Source organism: Nuphar pumila, chromosome 7 (genome assembly GCF_984573655.1).
Source record: "Nuphar pumila chromosome 7, dmNupPumi1.hap1.1, whole genome shotgun sequence".
NCBI classification, from domain to species: Eukaryota; Viridiplantae; Streptophyta; class Magnoliopsida; order Nymphaeales; family Nymphaeaceae; genus Nuphar; species Nuphar pumila.
Window position 1 is genome coordinate 49,912,824 of NC_143255.1, and position 17,563 is coordinate 49,930,386.

Below are 17,563 nucleotides of genomic sequence, written 5' to 3' on the forward strand. Positions count from 1 at the left end.
ATGTTACTTCTCCTATTTGAAAGACAGTGACCAGAATGCCCTCGGGTTAAAATAGCTGCAATTGACATGCACCGTAAACCACAAGCTCCAAGGGCAAGTTAGTCATTTAATAGCCCGTATGACATCAACCCTACGACCAACAAGTAAAACCTTTCTTAATCACATTATGAACAGTCGTTTTTTTGGGGGGGACCCGAAGGCCGTCACAAAAACAGACAAGGGCAAAACAGACATTTCAGATATGAATGATTTTGTGTGCGGACGACCCTATATAAGCCCGCATGTTCTGCCATCTTCTGCACCGTGCACGTAAAGAGAAACAGAAAATGGTGGGGGCTTCATCTAAGAACTTCTCTTTTTTTCTCTACTCTTCTTTACTTTGGCTTTCAAGTTTCTATGGTTGTGGGGCGAAACGGATCAGCCATTGGGAACATAAACCAGGTGGTGGTGGTGGAAGGCGTCCCTCGCCGGCCGCACTTGCACCCTCGCTCCTTCCTCTACCCGCTAGCGAAGACGGTACCACCACTTTCAATGTGCTCAACTTTGGAGCCAAAGGTGATGGCAGTACAGATGACACCTCGGTAATTTAATTTTATTACTGCTTGTTTATTTCATGGTGAAACATGTGAAATCTTAGATCAAAACACTATATATATATATATGGATGATATGAAATGCCTAAACAATAATTCTTGAACAGTGAAAAATCAAGACATGTAGCTGCATCAATCAATTTTCATTACTGAAACATGTAAATTCATTGGAAACATCATTATTGTTATTATCATTATCATTACATGTTTTTGTGTGCGTGTGCGCACATGTGAATTCAGCTTTAGGAGCCTTGTTTCTCCATTTCTTTCCATCTAAGAGCATGTTTTCAATGCCTAATGAATTTTGGAATTTTTCCCACCTTCTTGTTGTGATTGCAAAACACAATCACAGCACATTCTCAAGTTTACCAAGATAGACATGAGAAAGCGCAAATCGTGACCATGATTTTTCCTTGAGAGCATTTCTCTCCCTTTTGAATCCTGGGAAAATTGATCACAAGACCGACCATGTGACCAACAATCATAACTTTTGGAATCTCAACTATGAATACTTATCACACGTGTGACCAATAAAAACGTGCCTTAATAATAAACTTTGAATGATACATGTCATGATAATTTATTTGTTTTTTTAAAATGTCGTGTCATTTGAATAACGTGACATGTTCACTAATGACAGTAAGATAATTCATCTTTATTCTCATTATTAGCGATCATGTGCTCACCTACAGATCCAAAGGAGATAATGCCGCAATAGTGCTTTAGTTTGGCTTTAAAATCAGGGGTACATCTTCTTTGGTAAATGAAGAAGATGAAATCAATTTACCAAAATAATTTCGTTCTCATCGTCGTCATTGCCACCATCTCTATCATCGGACATGCATGTTTCTCCTTTGTGGGTCATTTTTGTTTGGATGAACCCTCGTCCAGAGCCGGGCCACTTAATGGACTCGCCCCTCAACAAGGTAAACCTGGGTGGGGCCCACGAGAACCCTGCCTTACATGGCCAACCTTCGAAAGTTAGAGGCACATGCGAACTAGCAGGGTTTGATCCGACGCCTTCATCCGCTAGACATACATCCCTCGCAGGTCCTTTTTTCTTCATTCATTTCTATTCAAAAGCCAACACTTTTCAGTGTTATGTTAAGTTTGTCAATTCATCCCCTTAAAATGCAAATCGGTTTCACTCATCACCTATGTTTAGGGATGGTAAACGAACCTAATGGCTCATCGCAAACTTGTTCGGTTCGTATAGTACTGGCGAGCCGAGCCACGAGCAGCTCATTTAGTTTAAACAAGTCGAGCCAGAACACAAGGTGTTCAGCTCGGCTCGGCTCAATAGTGCTCGTATAGATAAAATAACATGCCCTGTTCGGTTCGTTCAGCTCGTTTACCAGCCCAACCTATGTCATCCATATCTTGATACCAAACGGTTCGGGTCTAGACATTACTGCATCCGACCAAATTGGATCCAGATCAAGTTATTAATCAAATCTAACTGATTTATGAAATCCAAGTAATCAGATTCAGAGTCAGTCAGATATCTGACCCAAGCACGACTCAATGGCATCCCTAAATATGGTATCTGGTGTGCAGGCATTTCAAGCAGCATGGGCCGCTGCATGCAAGGTGGAGTCATCCACCATGGTCGTGCCAGCCGGGTACGAGTTCTTCGTCGGTCCGATCTCATTTTCCGGCCCATATTGCGAGCCCAATATCATATTCCAGGCAAGTCTAATGGAAAATTAAGAATTTTAGCTAATTAACAATTTTTTATGTAATATAAGTTCATAAACAGTTGTGTATGATAATCAGCTTATACAAGCTTAACGGCCAAGATTTGTTGCAGCTGGACGGCACTATAATCGCGCCGATGAGCCCGGGAGCCTGGGGCTCAGGGTTGCTGCAGTGGCTCGAGTTCACCAAGCTAAGAGCGATAACGGTTCAAGGACAGGGCATCATCGATGGGCGCGGTGCTGCTTGGTGGGGTGGCACTCAGTCGTATGATCCGGTAGGTGTTTGGGTCATTTTAAAGAACGCAAGACCATTGTGTCCCGTCTAGCATGGGCTCTACATCCCACTTCAAACACTGGACATGGATGCCCCACCAAACCAGGAGTCAAGACGTCATTGAGCCCCGCTTTGGCGGGACACTCTTTGTCACACACGTAGGGGTGTCACAAAGCTGTCCTAGACGCTGCTGTCCCAGAAGAGTTGCGTCCAGTGATGCAAACGCTAGGGCACTTGGGTCAGACTAAGGTTCTTGTAAATCTTTATAAATGACAAAACACCTCCAAATACAGTCCCCAAAATCAAGATGACAAAATTATCCCTATGATAATTTTTATGTACAGAGTCTTTTTCATGCAGCACTAAATTCTCAGGTGGTGATTTGTTGTTGTTTTTTTGCAGGTAATCAATGAGATGCTGCATATGGGGATGCCAAGTACCAAACCAACGGTTAGGATTTCTTTTCTGAGCTCATATATAGTCTAAGATCTAGAAGAAAATTACTGTTATAGAGAACCAACCGCACGCAGTATTATGGTGTTTTCTTGGAAAGTTTTTGAAAATTTTCTCATTTTTAACAGAACTTATCACCTTATTTTCAAAAATATTGCTGACATATTTTTTTTCAAAAAATGTGACAATTTTTAAAAATTTTATCAATAAAAATTTATTTTAGCTACTTAATATTTAAAAGTTTTTTTCTTATTATAATATTATTAAAAAATGATAAAATATTAAATTGTAGTTTAATGAAAGAACAAAACCAGCTTACTTAAGGATCTCTTATGTTTTGTTGCTCCTCTTTCAGGCTCTGAGATTTTATGGAAGCACCAACGTGACGGTTACGGGCTTCACAATCCTAAACAGCCCTCAATGTCACCTTAAATTCGACAGCTGCACGGCCGTCTCCGTCTATAATATGACAATTTCGTCCCCGGGGAATAGCCTAAATACTGACGGAATCCATCTGCAGAACTCAGTGGATGTGGTAGTCCATCACTCAAACTTATCTTGCGGTAATAATCCATGTTTTAAAGGGTATTTTTGTCATTTCAACAATCCATGCCAATTAGGGACGTCAAACGGTTCGGATTCAGGTCAGATATACAATCTGTTTTCGTGGTTTAAACCAGTCTCCAATTCATATTTTCGGATATGAATTTGGTATCTCAAATCTGAATGGGAATCCAATCGAATACCCGAATCTGCATGATTAAGTCACACTATCATAACCGAAGAGTCTCGGGTTCAAATCCTGCAGGGTTTATCCCCTAGCTTGCCTGCCTCAAAAAACAAAGTTCTGGATCTCATCCAAGATTCGTACATGCAGATGCTATATCTGATTTGGAATTTAAGCTATTCGCCTCCAGATTCAGTTTTATATTTTTCCATTCCAATACCAACTCTGGATGTCAGATTGGGCTGGAGCCAGTAATGCCTATATCAGAACCGAATCTGAACTGTTTACATCCCTAATTAAATCAAGATTACCAAGGCTGGGCATTTGCACCAACGGGGGCTCGCTTGTTTGGTAGGAGCTGTTAGTGCACGTTGCCATGTGTTGGGACGTTGCAAGTTCAAAACCCAATGGTATGGTATGTTGTGTAACTGGTGGGGGTCTGCCTAACTCCAGCTTGCCTTAAAAAAAAAAAAGGCTGGGCATTTGCTATGCAGTGCATACTCTTGCATATATGGTTTTAATTTAAAGAGTTCATGATACAATTATAGAGCCAACAACTAAAGCTAACATAGTGGCACCTGAGCAGGGGATGATTGTGTATCCATACAAACTGGTTGCTCCAATATACGGTTACACAACCTCAACTGTGGGCCTGGCCATGGGATCAGCATCGGAGGGCTCGGAAGGGACAACACCAAGGCTTGTGTCACTAATGTGACCGTGCGAGACATAGTGATGCAGGGAACATTGACAGGAGTCAGAATCAAGACTTGGCAGGTAAAAAAACCCACCAAATTTTCACCATGTGTAGTGAATCTGGACCTTGGACTGTTTCGCTCTCAGAGCAGATCCAGTGATCGGGATCGAGTACTTTGTAAAGTACTCAAAGTATTCGTGCCACAGAAAATATCTGCTCATGTAGCGATTTTCTGTGTTCTGTGATATACACAGAAAATTGTCGACTGTTTATGTTTTAAGCAAGAACACACGTTAGAGATCTTCTGTGTTTTGTGTGGCCCGAGTATTTTGTAAAGTACTTGGCCCGATAGTGAATCAAGCCAAGTCAACTTAGTGATTAATGCTTGGTTGGTCAGTAGTGGACTCGGACCAATTGCATAGTGCACTCGATTGGGAGACTGATCCTGAGATATCACTACAGTTTGGTGAGCCATTAAATGACTCCAACCAACTTGGTTGTGTGGCTCACATAAGGGTGAGTGATGTCTATGAGTTTTAGGTCATCAATTGACCCTGTCTAAGCTGAGCTTCTAGCCCTTCCTCCAGCCTAACACTTTCAGTAAATTTATACGCAGGGAGGTTCAGGTTTTGTTCAAGGTGTACTCTTCTCGAACATCCAGGTCTCTGAGGTACAATCTCCAATCGTGATCGACCAATTCTATTGCGACCGAGGCTCGTGCAGCAACCAGACGTCTGCGGTCGCACTTTCCGGCATAACCTATGAGAGGGTACAGGGGACCTACACTGTTAAACCGGTGCACTTAGCATGCAGTGATGATGTCCCATGCACGGATGTGATCCTAGACACTATTTCACTTCGTCCAGTTCAAGAGTCCTACCACATGTATGATCCATTTTGTTGGCAAGCTTTTGGAGAATTGGAAACTCCCACAGAGCCTCCAATAGACTGTCTGATGACAGGAAAGCCTGCTAAAGCTCATACTCTAGCAGACCATGACTCATGCTGATCAGCACTTTGCGTATCATATGCATGGTTCATAAGGCCATGTGCACCTATAGAAGCAAGAGGCCTAAAAGTTCCACACCAGTTATGTTGTTTAGTGAGTAGTAGCAAGAGCTTTAGTTTAGCAATAGAGTGCACCTACCAAGATATGGTGTATATGTATGTGTGGTTGTGATGTTACTTCAACCCCTGCACACCAACATTGTATGTGTTTATGCTAATCTTGATTGGGTATTGTATTGATATTGTTATTTTCTCTCTCCTGATCGATATATGTCAAGCTGATGGTGATGTCAGAGTATCTTTGATCAAAATCCAATTGACTACCTGGGTTTTCTTCGTAGGTAGACGGGTCAATTAAGTGACCCATGTATAGGTGTGTCAATGGGATGGATTTGACTTGGACCGGACCCGTACTGAATCCTATAGGGTCATGGTTAGTGACAAATAAGAAGGTCTGATTAGAATCTGGGTCAGACTCGAAGGACCCGATTAATATATGGATCGGGTATGGTTTGTGAATTTCATACCAAACCCAGGTCCAATGTGAGTTCCAACTAAGATCTGTAAATTTTCATACATATTATTTTACCTGTTATGGGCCGAGTCTGATTCACTTAATCCGTATAGGGTCCGAATATGGTTACTCTTATGGTCGGTCCAATTGGACCTGAGTCTGGACCCAATACTATCATCTCAATTTGAATTTGGATTCGGTTCCACCTAGATCCGAACCAAAATGACCCGTTGACACCCCTACCCATGTACATCAATATCTCTGCAGACACAAAACATACTAAAGGAAGAAGAATGTCCGTGTGGTTGGTAGGAGCTGCCAGTTTACGTCTCCTTGTGGTGGGACGTTGCAGGTTCAAACCCCAGTGGCACGTTGAATAATAACCGATGGGGTACGCCTTGCCTTAAAAAAAGGTTTTTTTTTTAAAGATGGTCCCAGCCTTATTCACGATTTGCAAATTGGTCCTCGCCCTAAGAGTTTTATCAAACTAGCTCCTGCCTTTTCTGCCTTTGGTGCAAACTGGTCCTTCCATTGGGAGGGCGTTAGACTAACCATGGTAACTCACTAATCATGGTTAGATAGTCATGAGAAATGACCATTGTTTCCCTTACAAGTCTCTAACCCTAAACTCTTGAACCAACAAGTTCCCAAACTCAGCAGCTCCTCGACATCTCGCCTCTGGTTTTAATTGGCGTTTCATGTCTTCGGGTTTGCTATTTTCCTAAAGCCTCTCAATGCTCAACATAGAGAATGATTTTTCTCTCATTTTTTTGCTATTCTTCATTTCATCCTTTTTCTGAATTCCTGGATTTGAGGATCTCTCATTATCTGGATATTATTAGCTTTTGTTTTGCATGAGAGATAGATTTTGGCCTGATGCGTTCCTAGTCAGGATTTTGGTGAGAAAGTAATGTTGGATAATGACACCCACCATCAGCTTATTTACTGTTCAGAACTAATCAACGGTGATGATACATAACACTTGTCAATCTGATTGATGGGAAGCATTACAGAAGCACTGCCAAATTGTGCCTCTCTCAACTCCTTGAGGAGGTAAAACCTATATTTTGCTTACCTTTACAAGATGAGAGAGAATGTTGTTATTAACCACAGTGTTGGGGTGACGTAATTTTTTCTTGCCACATAATACATGGGATCACTTAGAGTTTATCTCCTTTTATCACATAGGGTTTCTCTCTTTATTTTAGAACCTTAGTGTGAAACTTTTATATAAAAAGGTATAGAGTGGTTTCAATAGCTGAATTTTAAGATAGGGTTTTTGAGGATTCTTGTTCACAAGGGTTGGTTAAAGCCAACTATGAAAAAAGTAATAAACCCAAAGATATGTCCGATGATGATTGAGATGACATATGAGAAAAAGTGGTTAGTGCTATTTGTCATGATCTTGCAAATGATGTCTTTTATAATCTCATAAATATAAACTCTGCCCTAAACCTAGGGTTAAAATTAAAGAGTTTATACATAACAAAATCGTTAACTAGTAAGTTTTAGTTGAATAAGCAAATATATTTTCTTCAGATGGTGAAAGACTCAAATTTGCAAGATCGGTTGAATGTCTTCAATAGGATCTTAACTCAATTATTGTGTCTTAAAATAAATATTAAAGAAGAAGATCGAGTTTTGTTACATTTTGTCCTTTCTCTATCTTACGATAATCCAATGACCGCTCTCTTATTCAAGAAGGAGACTCATGAATTGGATGAGGTTATTGCAACTCTTTTGTCGAATAAGATAAGAAAAAACTTAGCATCCACTAACTTCAAGGAGAAGAGATTCTGGCAAAAAGTGATTTAGGTTAAGAAAGAGGTATATCACGAGATCTTGAAAATAGAAACTGGTCAAAGTCAAGATGAAAGAATACACTTGTGATTAGTGCAAGAAAGAAGGACACTTGAAAAGGGAATGTAGAAAGTGCAAAAAGGATATCGAGAAGAGAGAGAAAAAGAAGAAGAGCTTAGAACATGCAAGTGTGGTAGCTGACATAAATGAAGGTGATGGTGCATATCTTTTTTCAGTTTTTGAATTTATGAATCAATTATCATATCATTGGATTTTGAATTTTGGATGCTTACCTTATGTGCCTAGATAGATATTGGTTTTGTAAAATTCACAATTAAAAAAAAATGAGACCTGAGTCAGATCCAGATTCGGACCTGACCTGGATCCAAAGGGCGGCTGGCGGGTCGAGGCACCGCCCACCGCCTGCACCCCCGTTTTTATAAAAGGGTTTTATCAAGGGGAGGAGCAGGCGTCGACCTCTCTCCCCCATTTGTCACCCTCTTCCTCCACGCGTCGACCATCGCCTCCACCTGCCGACCACAGCCCTCATCCCCTCTCTTTATTTTCTGGCAACCTCACCGGCTGTCGAAAATGCACTATCCCTCTCCTCTTCTGCGTTCTTCGGCAACCCCTGATGTCGTCCCCTCTTTTTCCATTCTCTATTTGCCCACGACCTGCGACTCACCGGAAGCAACAACGATGTCAGCAATCTCAGGTAAACCCGAGACCCCCTCCTCCACCTCCTTCCTCTTCTTACTCTGATGATTACCAGCAGGTGGCTAGGTTGTCGCTTGCCTCTTGCCTTCTTTGTCAAGCCAGCATTAGTAGGAGGGCTTAGCCCCTGCCTAGATTTTTTTGGCAGCCGCAATCTTTGGCAAACAGGGGGGCTCCGCCCTCTGTCTCTCTTTATTTCAGCGTTCGATAGAGGGCGGAGACCCCTGCCTCCGCAACCTTTGGCAGACAAGGGGGCTCCACCCCTTGTCTCTCTTTATTTCAACGTCCGAGGGCGGAGCCCCCTGCCTCTGCGATCTTTGGCAGACAGGGGGGCTCTGCCCTCTGTCTCTCTCTTTCTTATTTTTTGGGAGGGGCTTTGCCCCTGCCATTTGTTCTTTCTGGCAGGGGAAAAAGCCCTTGCCAATTCTTCTTTCTCACCAAGGGAAAAAGCCCCCGCCGACCAATGGTTTTCGGCAAGGGCAAGCCTCTGCCTAGTAATTTTTTTGGCAGGGGTGTTGCCCCTGCTAACTCATTTTTATTTTTCTTGCAGGGGCTAAGCCCCTGCCAACTACTGTTTTATTCTAGGCCGCCTGGCCCTTTCAAGGATGGGTTGGTAAGGGTCGGGCCCCCGCCACCCTCTTTCAACCTTTTGGACAAGTCAACAGGGGCCAAACTCCTATCATCGAGCCAAGCCACTACCTCTGTTGTTCACTTTTTCTTTATAAATAGTAATTTGTTCACTAACTATGTGACTTTTCACAGTTTTCAAAATGGAGCACGCTCATGCCCCATGGCCCGAGCCCATTTGTACCTACATCGCAGAAGAACACAAGACCGCAACCCCTCAAGGTAGGGGCAGGTTGCCAAAAAGGCTTTAAACGAACAAAATACAAAAATACATAAATATTCAAATGAAAAGTTTGATTATCTATATTTACTTTACGCAGTTCTTCATGTATTTATCTTTCAAAAGTTATTTTTTCTTGCATTTACATCCTGTATTGATTGGTTGATGAATTATTTATGCTTTTGCCTTTACGTTCTATCTTTGCTATTGCATGCTACTCTTCCTTTCCAAGCTACCACCTTCGGAGCAAGGCCTTGCCTCATGTGACCCTGCTATTGTAGGCCTCGCAGAGCGTGCAGGTGAGTGTATCGATTCTCACTCTTTGTGAAAGACACAAAATCAGGTATTGATGCTTCAGTCTTGAAAAAAAGGGTTTTCCTCTATATGAAATCTCGCCTTTTCGAGTTGGCTAAGCTAGCCATTTTCTGTGCACTGCTAGATGCAGTTAGCGTTACCCCGAGTCGGGATACTTGGGAGGTATATGGGGATCCACGGAGATCCTAAGCCTTGTATGATTATGTTGTACACTCTGAGCACATAATAAATTACCTTGTCAGATGATGTATTGGGCTATCCTTTGAGATACCCATGCCTACCATCGTAGCCATTCCTTTAGAGAAGGATAGAATGTTGCACTAATATGGGTAGTATGAGAGGTCGATGAAACCTCAAAACATGCGATGAGCACATTTGCTGGAACCACATAAAATATGACGATGCACCTTCACAGGCTAGATGCTCATGTGGGTCTAACAGACCACATCATATAGAATGGGACGGCAGTTAAGAAACCCCTGTCATGCCGATTCACCTCTTATGGTTCATTAAGAGAGAGGATATATGGTACAAAACTCTGATGGACAGGTCATTAACGACCACCACACGAGCAAAAGACTCAGCTTCTCCAGTCATCGAAGTTAAGAGAAATTGGCTATAAAAGGTAGCTTACAATTGGATGCATCCATGGGCCACACACACGCCTTTGGGGACTTACTCTCTCAGCCACTGTCTGTCCCCTTTGGAGTAGACTCAGTGAGCTATCTAGGTTATCATAAAATACATAGCATAATAAACCCCTAGATTGGTCTCGATTGTTTCTATGTTTCATGTCATGTGCGTACCTGCATGACCAGTTAATATCGAAACTAAAAATAACTTGCTCACACTTCAAGTTGGTTGTAGACTTTTGAGAGATTAATTGTTACTGTACATGGCCACTTTCTGTATTGAGTTACTTGTCTAAATTTATTGATAATTGCATGCATTGTGAGCTTTGCTATGAATACATAACTTATTTGATTACTTTGCTTAGTATGCTGGACTACTTTGCTGAGTTAGTTTCTATATTTAGTTACTCTCTGCCTGTAGAATCAATGGGACTACTATAGTTAATTATCCTACTTTGCTTTAATTAGCACTTTGTTCTTTACTGTCTTTCTTTGCATACCTACTAGTTTTTCGTGAAACTGGCCCATTTTATGGGTAGATGACGAGTAGGTGCTCTTGATAGCCGATGACGCGATGCAGGATGGCTCGAGATCTCACCCCTCTCTGCCTGCATTCTGGTTATCAGCTTCTAGTTGTTGTTTTGTACTTTTGCTCATGGGGGTAAACCCCCAAAGTTGTACAAACTGAATTTTGACATTATATATATATATATATATATATATATATATATATATATATATATATACATTTTTGGTCCTCCAACAGTTTTTGCCAATTTGATACTATTGGTTTTACGTTAACGTACCCAGAATTGTCAACTTGTCTGCCTTTCAAAGAAAATTTTGCTTCTGCTGACTTTCAAAACCAAAACTCTAAATTTTGAAAGGTTTTCTAAATATCCTTCAAAAGATAAAAAGTCGAGATTTTGAGGTGTTACAATTTTTGGTATTAGAGCAGGTCAGAAAGAGGTGAACCTTGACCATTAGGTATTCCATCGCGCTGTAAGTAGACTTCTTTTGCTTTAGTATTGAAATACATGCTTAAACTAAAATATTGTATTTGCTTTGTTTGAAGTACTTCTGATTGATGAATCCATCGGCTGGTCCCAGTGGCAGTCAGGGCAGAGGTGCATGTAGGATGCACGCCCATTTTTTTAGGAGAAGGGCCCTTTCATGGAAAGGAGTGGACATGGGATGTTTTGGGCCGGTTACTGGGCTAACCGCCCACCCCTACCCACTTTACGAATGAGTCAGGCATTCCACTATCGGTCGACTACCAGGTACCATTGGCAGCGACATGGGCCTTAATATATGCCAGGAGGACTCGGCCTGTAACTTCACATATTTGGCTCAACCAACATGCTACACTAGAGGCATCAGGAGGGGATGATCCCCTAGAGGTCCAGTTTGAGTGTGTCTCAGAGTTACCGGAAGCGCCTAGCTAAAAGGGGAAGCGCGCTTCCCCGAAGCGCGCTTCGGAAGCGCGAAACGTCGCGCTTCCGAAGCGTGGGGGGAAGCGTCCCCCTTTTTTGGGAAGCGCGTTTCCCTTTAATGGGGGACGCGTTTCCCTTTAATGGGGGACGCGCTTCCCTTTAATGGGAAGCGCGCTTCCCATCGCGCTTCCCCCACGCTTCCCCCTCGCTTCCCCCACGCTTCCCCCTCGCTTCCCCTGTTTTTTCAATTTTTTTGTATTTTTTATTTTTTATTTTTATTTTTTTCGCTTCCCCCTCGCTTCCGAGACGCTTCCTAGGTCGCTTCCGAGACGCTTCCTAGGTCGCTTCCGAGACACTTCCCGAATCGCTCCTAAGTGGTCCCACGCTTCCCCGCTTCCTAAAATTTTGAAAGTGCCTCGCTTCCCGCTCCCGCTTCCCGTATCGCTTCCCGCTCCCGCTTCCTCAACTGGCAACCATGGTGTGTCTTCTGTGAAGACATAGGGCACACTCTAGACACTTGTCTTCTTAGAGCAAAACACGATGAAGCGATCACAGCTCAGGGACTTGCGGACATCGCCATTCCAAATCTGAATATAGCAGACCTACCACCAGTAGTTGACGAGTAGCCACTACCCCCAGTAGGCACGACAGGCTATGTATCACCAATAAACATTTCTGATTCTCCAATAAACATCTCAGACTCGACAATGAGCGACTCTGGCTCACCAGAGTACATGCATGCAATGCCGCTCTATAGAGAGGAGACCCCCTGCGATGAGCCACTTCCTTTCACCCCTCGACGCAGATTTAGGCACACGGGTAATAAGAGGAAGTACCTTTGACAATTCACTAGCCATCCCTAGAGGGAGTTAGTACTTGTCTAGTCTTTTTATCAGAGTTTGTGAACTCCTTTGCAGAATGACTTTGCCTCCTTTTGACTTGTGTACCAGCACTACTAGACTTGTGTATGGACTATCTCTTTGTAATGAACTAAAAATTATAAAATATTGTACCTTTCCTAACAAATTCTTTAGTTTTTTGACATATACCTTATGCTATTTTTAAGGATGGAAAGGAGCTCGAACGAAGACTCGACTGACGAGTGGTCCGAACAGGGGGGATTTGTAATGGATATCCTCAACACCCCAACCAAGGCGATCAGAAGTCAAGTCTGCACACAATGGAATCAGGCTCCCTCCTTGGAGTCGAGAGTTACTTTTGAGAAGTTTTAAAAGCTTGATCCTCCGATTTTCTCAGGCAAAGTAGACCCGGACGCGACAGAGCAGTGGGTCAAAGAAACAGAAAGAGTATTTCAGGTTATCTTCGTCCCTAAGGAGAAAAAGACTTTGTTTGGGTCCTTTCGATTGAAGAACGACGCCCACGAGTGGTGGGATACGACGCGGGAGGTCCAGTTCCTGGATGCCGAAGGGGTTCCTTGGGAGGCCTTTAAAAAGGCGTTCCTTGGAAACTATTTTGCCCCACACTTTAGAGAAAAGAGGAAACTCGAGTTTTTAGAACTATGTTAGGGCAGCTCAAGCTTGGGCGAGTACATCACCAATTTTCAACAGCTGAAATATTACTGCCCCAGACTGTTTGAGGATGAATATGAAAGAGCGAGAAAGTTCATCCGAGGTTTGGAGGAGGGACTCAGATATCGAGTCCTTACAAGCATGTCAGCGACCTTTTTCATGGTCGTTGCAGCAGCCACACTCCTGAATGAAGAGTGGGAGCATTCAAAGAGCACCCAAGTCAAGAAGCCACCGAGAGCAGGTGGCGAGCAGAAGAAGAGTCCATCTGGCAGCCAAGTTTGGCAGCCGCCTTTTCTTGTGAAGATCGAAGGAGGAAGGAAGCAGGATCCTCCGACAAAAAGGCAACGCCACTAGGGCCCTCCATCGCCCCATCAGCCCTCTGAAGATGCCTACCCACGGTGTAGGAAGTCGCATGTCGGTCAGCCCTGCCGTCGCGAGATAGGTGGTTGTCTGTATTATGGCAAGATGGGTCACTTCATCCGCGATTACCGTAAAAAGAAAGCGGATGACCTCCAAATAATAGGTGGCACACCCTATCCTCCTCGGTCGCAGCCACAACAACAACAACCGCAGACTAGCGGTGTGAAGAAGGCACCTGGACGAGCAGTTGATCAAGGGACACCTCGTTCAAGGTACTCTTCTAGTTGCTGATCAGGCCGCCTTCATGCTTTTTTATTATGGTGCCATGCATACATTTATTTTCGCAAAGTTTGCTGCATAATTGCATGTACCAGTAGCTCAACTGCATACGACACTAGATGTATATAACCTAATGGGAAAAAATATGATATGCACCACTTATGTGCCCGAGTTGGATGTAGTTATAGCGGATCGACACTTGCCTATATGTGCCTAGTCATGGATTGGATGCACAAGTACCATGTCAAAGTCCTATCTGTGATGGCAAGATTGTTTTGTTCCCTCCAGGCTTTTCGAGGGTGGAATTTTGAGTTTCCAAACCAGTATGTGCTACCAGGATGATCTCATCGCTGAAGGCACGGTGCTATATGCACAAGGAATATACCACTTTCTTAGTCAGCATCATCTAGACAAATCTGATGCCTATTCCCATCAGCGAGTTAGACGTGGTTCGGGACTTTCTAGACATTTTTGCTGAGGAGTTGTTGGGCCTTCCACTGCCTCGAGAGGTGGAATTCTGTATTGAGTTGCTACCGAGCATTGCGCTTATCTCTAAGGCACCATATCGAATGGCGCGTGCTGAGCTTGAGGAGCTTAAGAAACAACTCCAGGAGTTGTTAGATCATAGATTTATTCGCTCTAGTGTGTCTTCCTGGGGAGCTTTTGTGTTGTTCGTAAAGAAGAAGGATGGGTTCTTGAGGTTGTGCATCGACTATAAGATGCTCAATTTAGGCCACGATCAAGAATAAGTACCCTTTGTCTCGTATTGAAGATCTCTTTGACCAGCTGCAAAAAACCAAGATCTTCTCAAAGATTGATCTTAGATCGGAATACCATCAGCTCAGGATCAAGGATAGTGATATCTCCAAGGCGGCCTTTCGAACTAGATATGGGCACTATGAGTTTACTATTATGCCCTTTGAACTCACAAATGCTCCTGCGACATTTATGGATCTCATGAACACCGTTCAAGCCATTTTTGGACACCTTCGTGATTGTTTTTATCGATGACATTTTGATTTATTCAAAAAGTTTGGAGCTGCATCGGGAGCACCTGAGCATTGTCTTAGAGACCCTGCGAAGGAAACAAGTATACACCAAGTTCTCCAAGTGTGAGTTTTGGCTGGAAAGGGTGATATTTTTTGGACACATCTTTTCTAAGGGAGGAGTGTCTGTTGATCTTGCAAAAGTTAAGGCAGTGCAGAACTGACAGCAATCAAGGAAAGCTCGGGATATCAGAAGTTTTCTTGGTCTTGCTGGGTATTATCAAAGATTTATTTAGGATTTTTCCAAGATTGCGCTGCCTATGACTAGGTTGCGGAAAAAGGAAGACAAGTTCGTATGGGATGGCAAATGCGGGGCCAACTTCCAGTTATTGAAGGAGCGACTTACTACTGCTCCTGTGTTGGCCTTGCCTTTTGTCCAAGGCAGTTTTGTGATTTACACTGACGCCTCAGGGGTCAGGCTTATGTGGTGTGCTTATGCAGAATGGGAAAGTTATAGCATATGCATCATGTCAGCTCAAGCCTCATGAGTGGAACTATCCAACACATGATTTAGAGTTGGCCGTCATAGTCTTCGTATTGAAAATATGGCAACACTATTTGTATGGAGAGCAATTTGAGGCCTTCACGGACCATAAGAGCCTCAAATATCTTTTCACCCAAAAGGAGCTGAATATGTGGCAGCGTTGATGGCTTGAGTTTCTCAAAGACTATGATTTTACTATTTTTTACCACCTGAGAAAGGCAAATATGGTAGCCGACGCTCTCAGTCATAAGTCGTCAGAAGCTTTGGTCAATGTATTATCTGCAGGATGAAAGTTGATCGAAGACTTGGTTTCATGAAAACCTTTCGCCTCCACACCAGACTCGATTTGTTTGTCGAATCTGGTGGTTCGACCCGAATTTGGTTTGACCTGAATTGCTCACAAGAATCATTCTCGGACAGAAGGGTGATTCACGTTATGAGGGGCTGAGAGCCCAAGCCTTACAGGATGGTACCCTCTTCCGCCTGCGAAAAGAGGATAGTATATGGCTCAAAGATCGCCTTTGGGTCCCGCATGAACCTACTTTGAAGGAGGAATTCCTAGCTGAAGCCCATCAATCCAAGTATACTATCCACCCTGGTGGAGTGGCATGAGGTGAGATGTGGTTGTGTACGTCTCAAGGTGCTTGACGTGCCAGCAGGTCAAGGTTGCGCACCAGAGATCGGGTGGGGTGATGCAGCAGATGGAGATTCTCTAGTGGAAGTGGGAGGACATCACCATAGCTTTCGTTGTCGGTCTGCCAAGGATGCAGAGAAAGCACAACATGATTTGGGTGATCGTTGATAGACTCACTCAATCGGTGCATTTTCTGCCTATTCATCTTGATTAGTCATTGGACAGCTTGGCAGACTTATATGTTCAAGAGATCGTGAGACTGCACGGGGTTCCAATATCCATCATATTCGATCGAGATCTGAGGTTTACCTCAAGGTTTTGAGGACAACTTCAACAGGCTTTGGGCATAAAGTTGAAGTTTGACACTGCTTTTTATCCTCAGACTGATAGACAGTCTGAGTGTACTATCCAGGCCTTAGAAGACATGTTGCGAGCCTACATGATGGATTGGAAGGAGGCATGGGATTTCCATATCAACTTAGCAGAGTTCGCAAATAACAATAGCTTCCACGCTAGTATTGGCATGGCTCCTTACGAAGGCTTGTATGGGAGGCCTTGTCGATCGCCTGTATACTGGGATGAGGTTAGTGAAAGGAAGTTGGAGTCGTCGATAGTGCTTCAGCATTATATGCAATAGGTACAGATGATCCAAAAGTCACTCCGTACAACTCAGAGTCGGCAGAAAAGTTATGCTGATCGGCGTCACCGAGAGCTTATTTTCTCGATTGGTGATAAAGTGTTTTTTAAAGTATCCCTGACGAAGAGCATTTTTTGGTTCGAGAATAAGGGAAAGCTAAGTCCCAGGTTCGTTGGGCCCTTCGAGATCTTAGATCGGATTGGTGAAGCAGCCTATCGTATGACACTACCTCCTCAGTATGCCCAGATCCATAATGTCTTTCACGTATCTATGTTGAGGAAGTACGTTCACGACCTGTTGCACATCATTCACTATGATGATGTGAACATTCAAAAGAATTTGACATTCGAAGAAAGGTCGGTTGAGATAGTTGATGGTCACGACCGAGTGTTGAGATCGAAGATGATATCTTTTGTCAAGGTTCGATGGCAGCATCATGGGATCGACGAATATACATGGGAGCATGAGGCTAATATCAGGGAAAAATACCCCAACTTGTGCATCAAACCATGAATGCAATAATATTTTGAGGATGAAATTCTTTTAAGAGGGGCAGGATGTAAAATCCATAATTTTAAAAAAAAAGGAGACCCGGGTCAGATCTAGTTCCAGACCCACCCGGATCCAAAGAGCGATAGGCGGGTCGGGCACCACCCATCGCCTGCACCCCCCTTTTTTATAAAAGGGTTTTATCGGGGGGGAGGAGCAGGCGTCAGCCTCTCTCCTCCATTTGTTGCCCCCTTCCCCCACGCGTCAGCCACCACCTCCACCTGGCGACCACTGCCCTCATCCCCTCTCTTTATTTTTCGGCCGCCTCATGTTCTCGCTCCCCTTTCACGTTCTCCGATGACCCCCAACGTTGTCCCCTATTTTCCCATTCTCTTTTTGCC

At 43.5% G+C, this 17,563-nt stretch overlaps 1 protein-coding gene across 1 annotated transcript; it reads left to right on the top strand.

The window, feature by feature from the left end:
• The first annotated feature begins 326 nt into the window (after positions 1–326).
• On the top strand, positions 327–5,760 carry LOC149832223 (polygalacturonase At1g48100-like). Its single transcript, XM_090012387.1, has 7 exons — positions 327–581; positions 2,151–2,282; positions 2,404–2,565; positions 2,967–3,014; positions 3,373–3,580; positions 4,331–4,521; positions 5,058–5,760. Exons 1-7 carry the CDS (start codon positions 327–329, stop codon positions 5,448–5,450), a joined length of 1,389 nt encoding a protein of 462 aa, XP_089868513.1. The 3' UTR covers positions 5,451–5,760.
• The last annotated feature ends 11,803 nt before the right edge of the window (positions 5,761–17,563 follow it).

Coding starts and splice junctions, on each gene's coding strand:
- LOC149832223 (XM_090012387.1), top strand. CDS start 327: ATGGTGGGGGCTTCATCTAAGAACTTCTCTTTTTTTCTCTACTCTTCT. Junction 3,015..3,372: donor TGCCAAGTACCAAACCAACG/GTTAGGATTTCT, acceptor CTCCTCTTTCAG/GCTCTGAGATTTTATGGAAG. Junction 4,522..5,057: donor TCAGAATCAAGACTTGGCAG/GTAAAAAAACCC, acceptor ATTTATACGCAG/GGAGGTTCAGGTTTTGTTCA.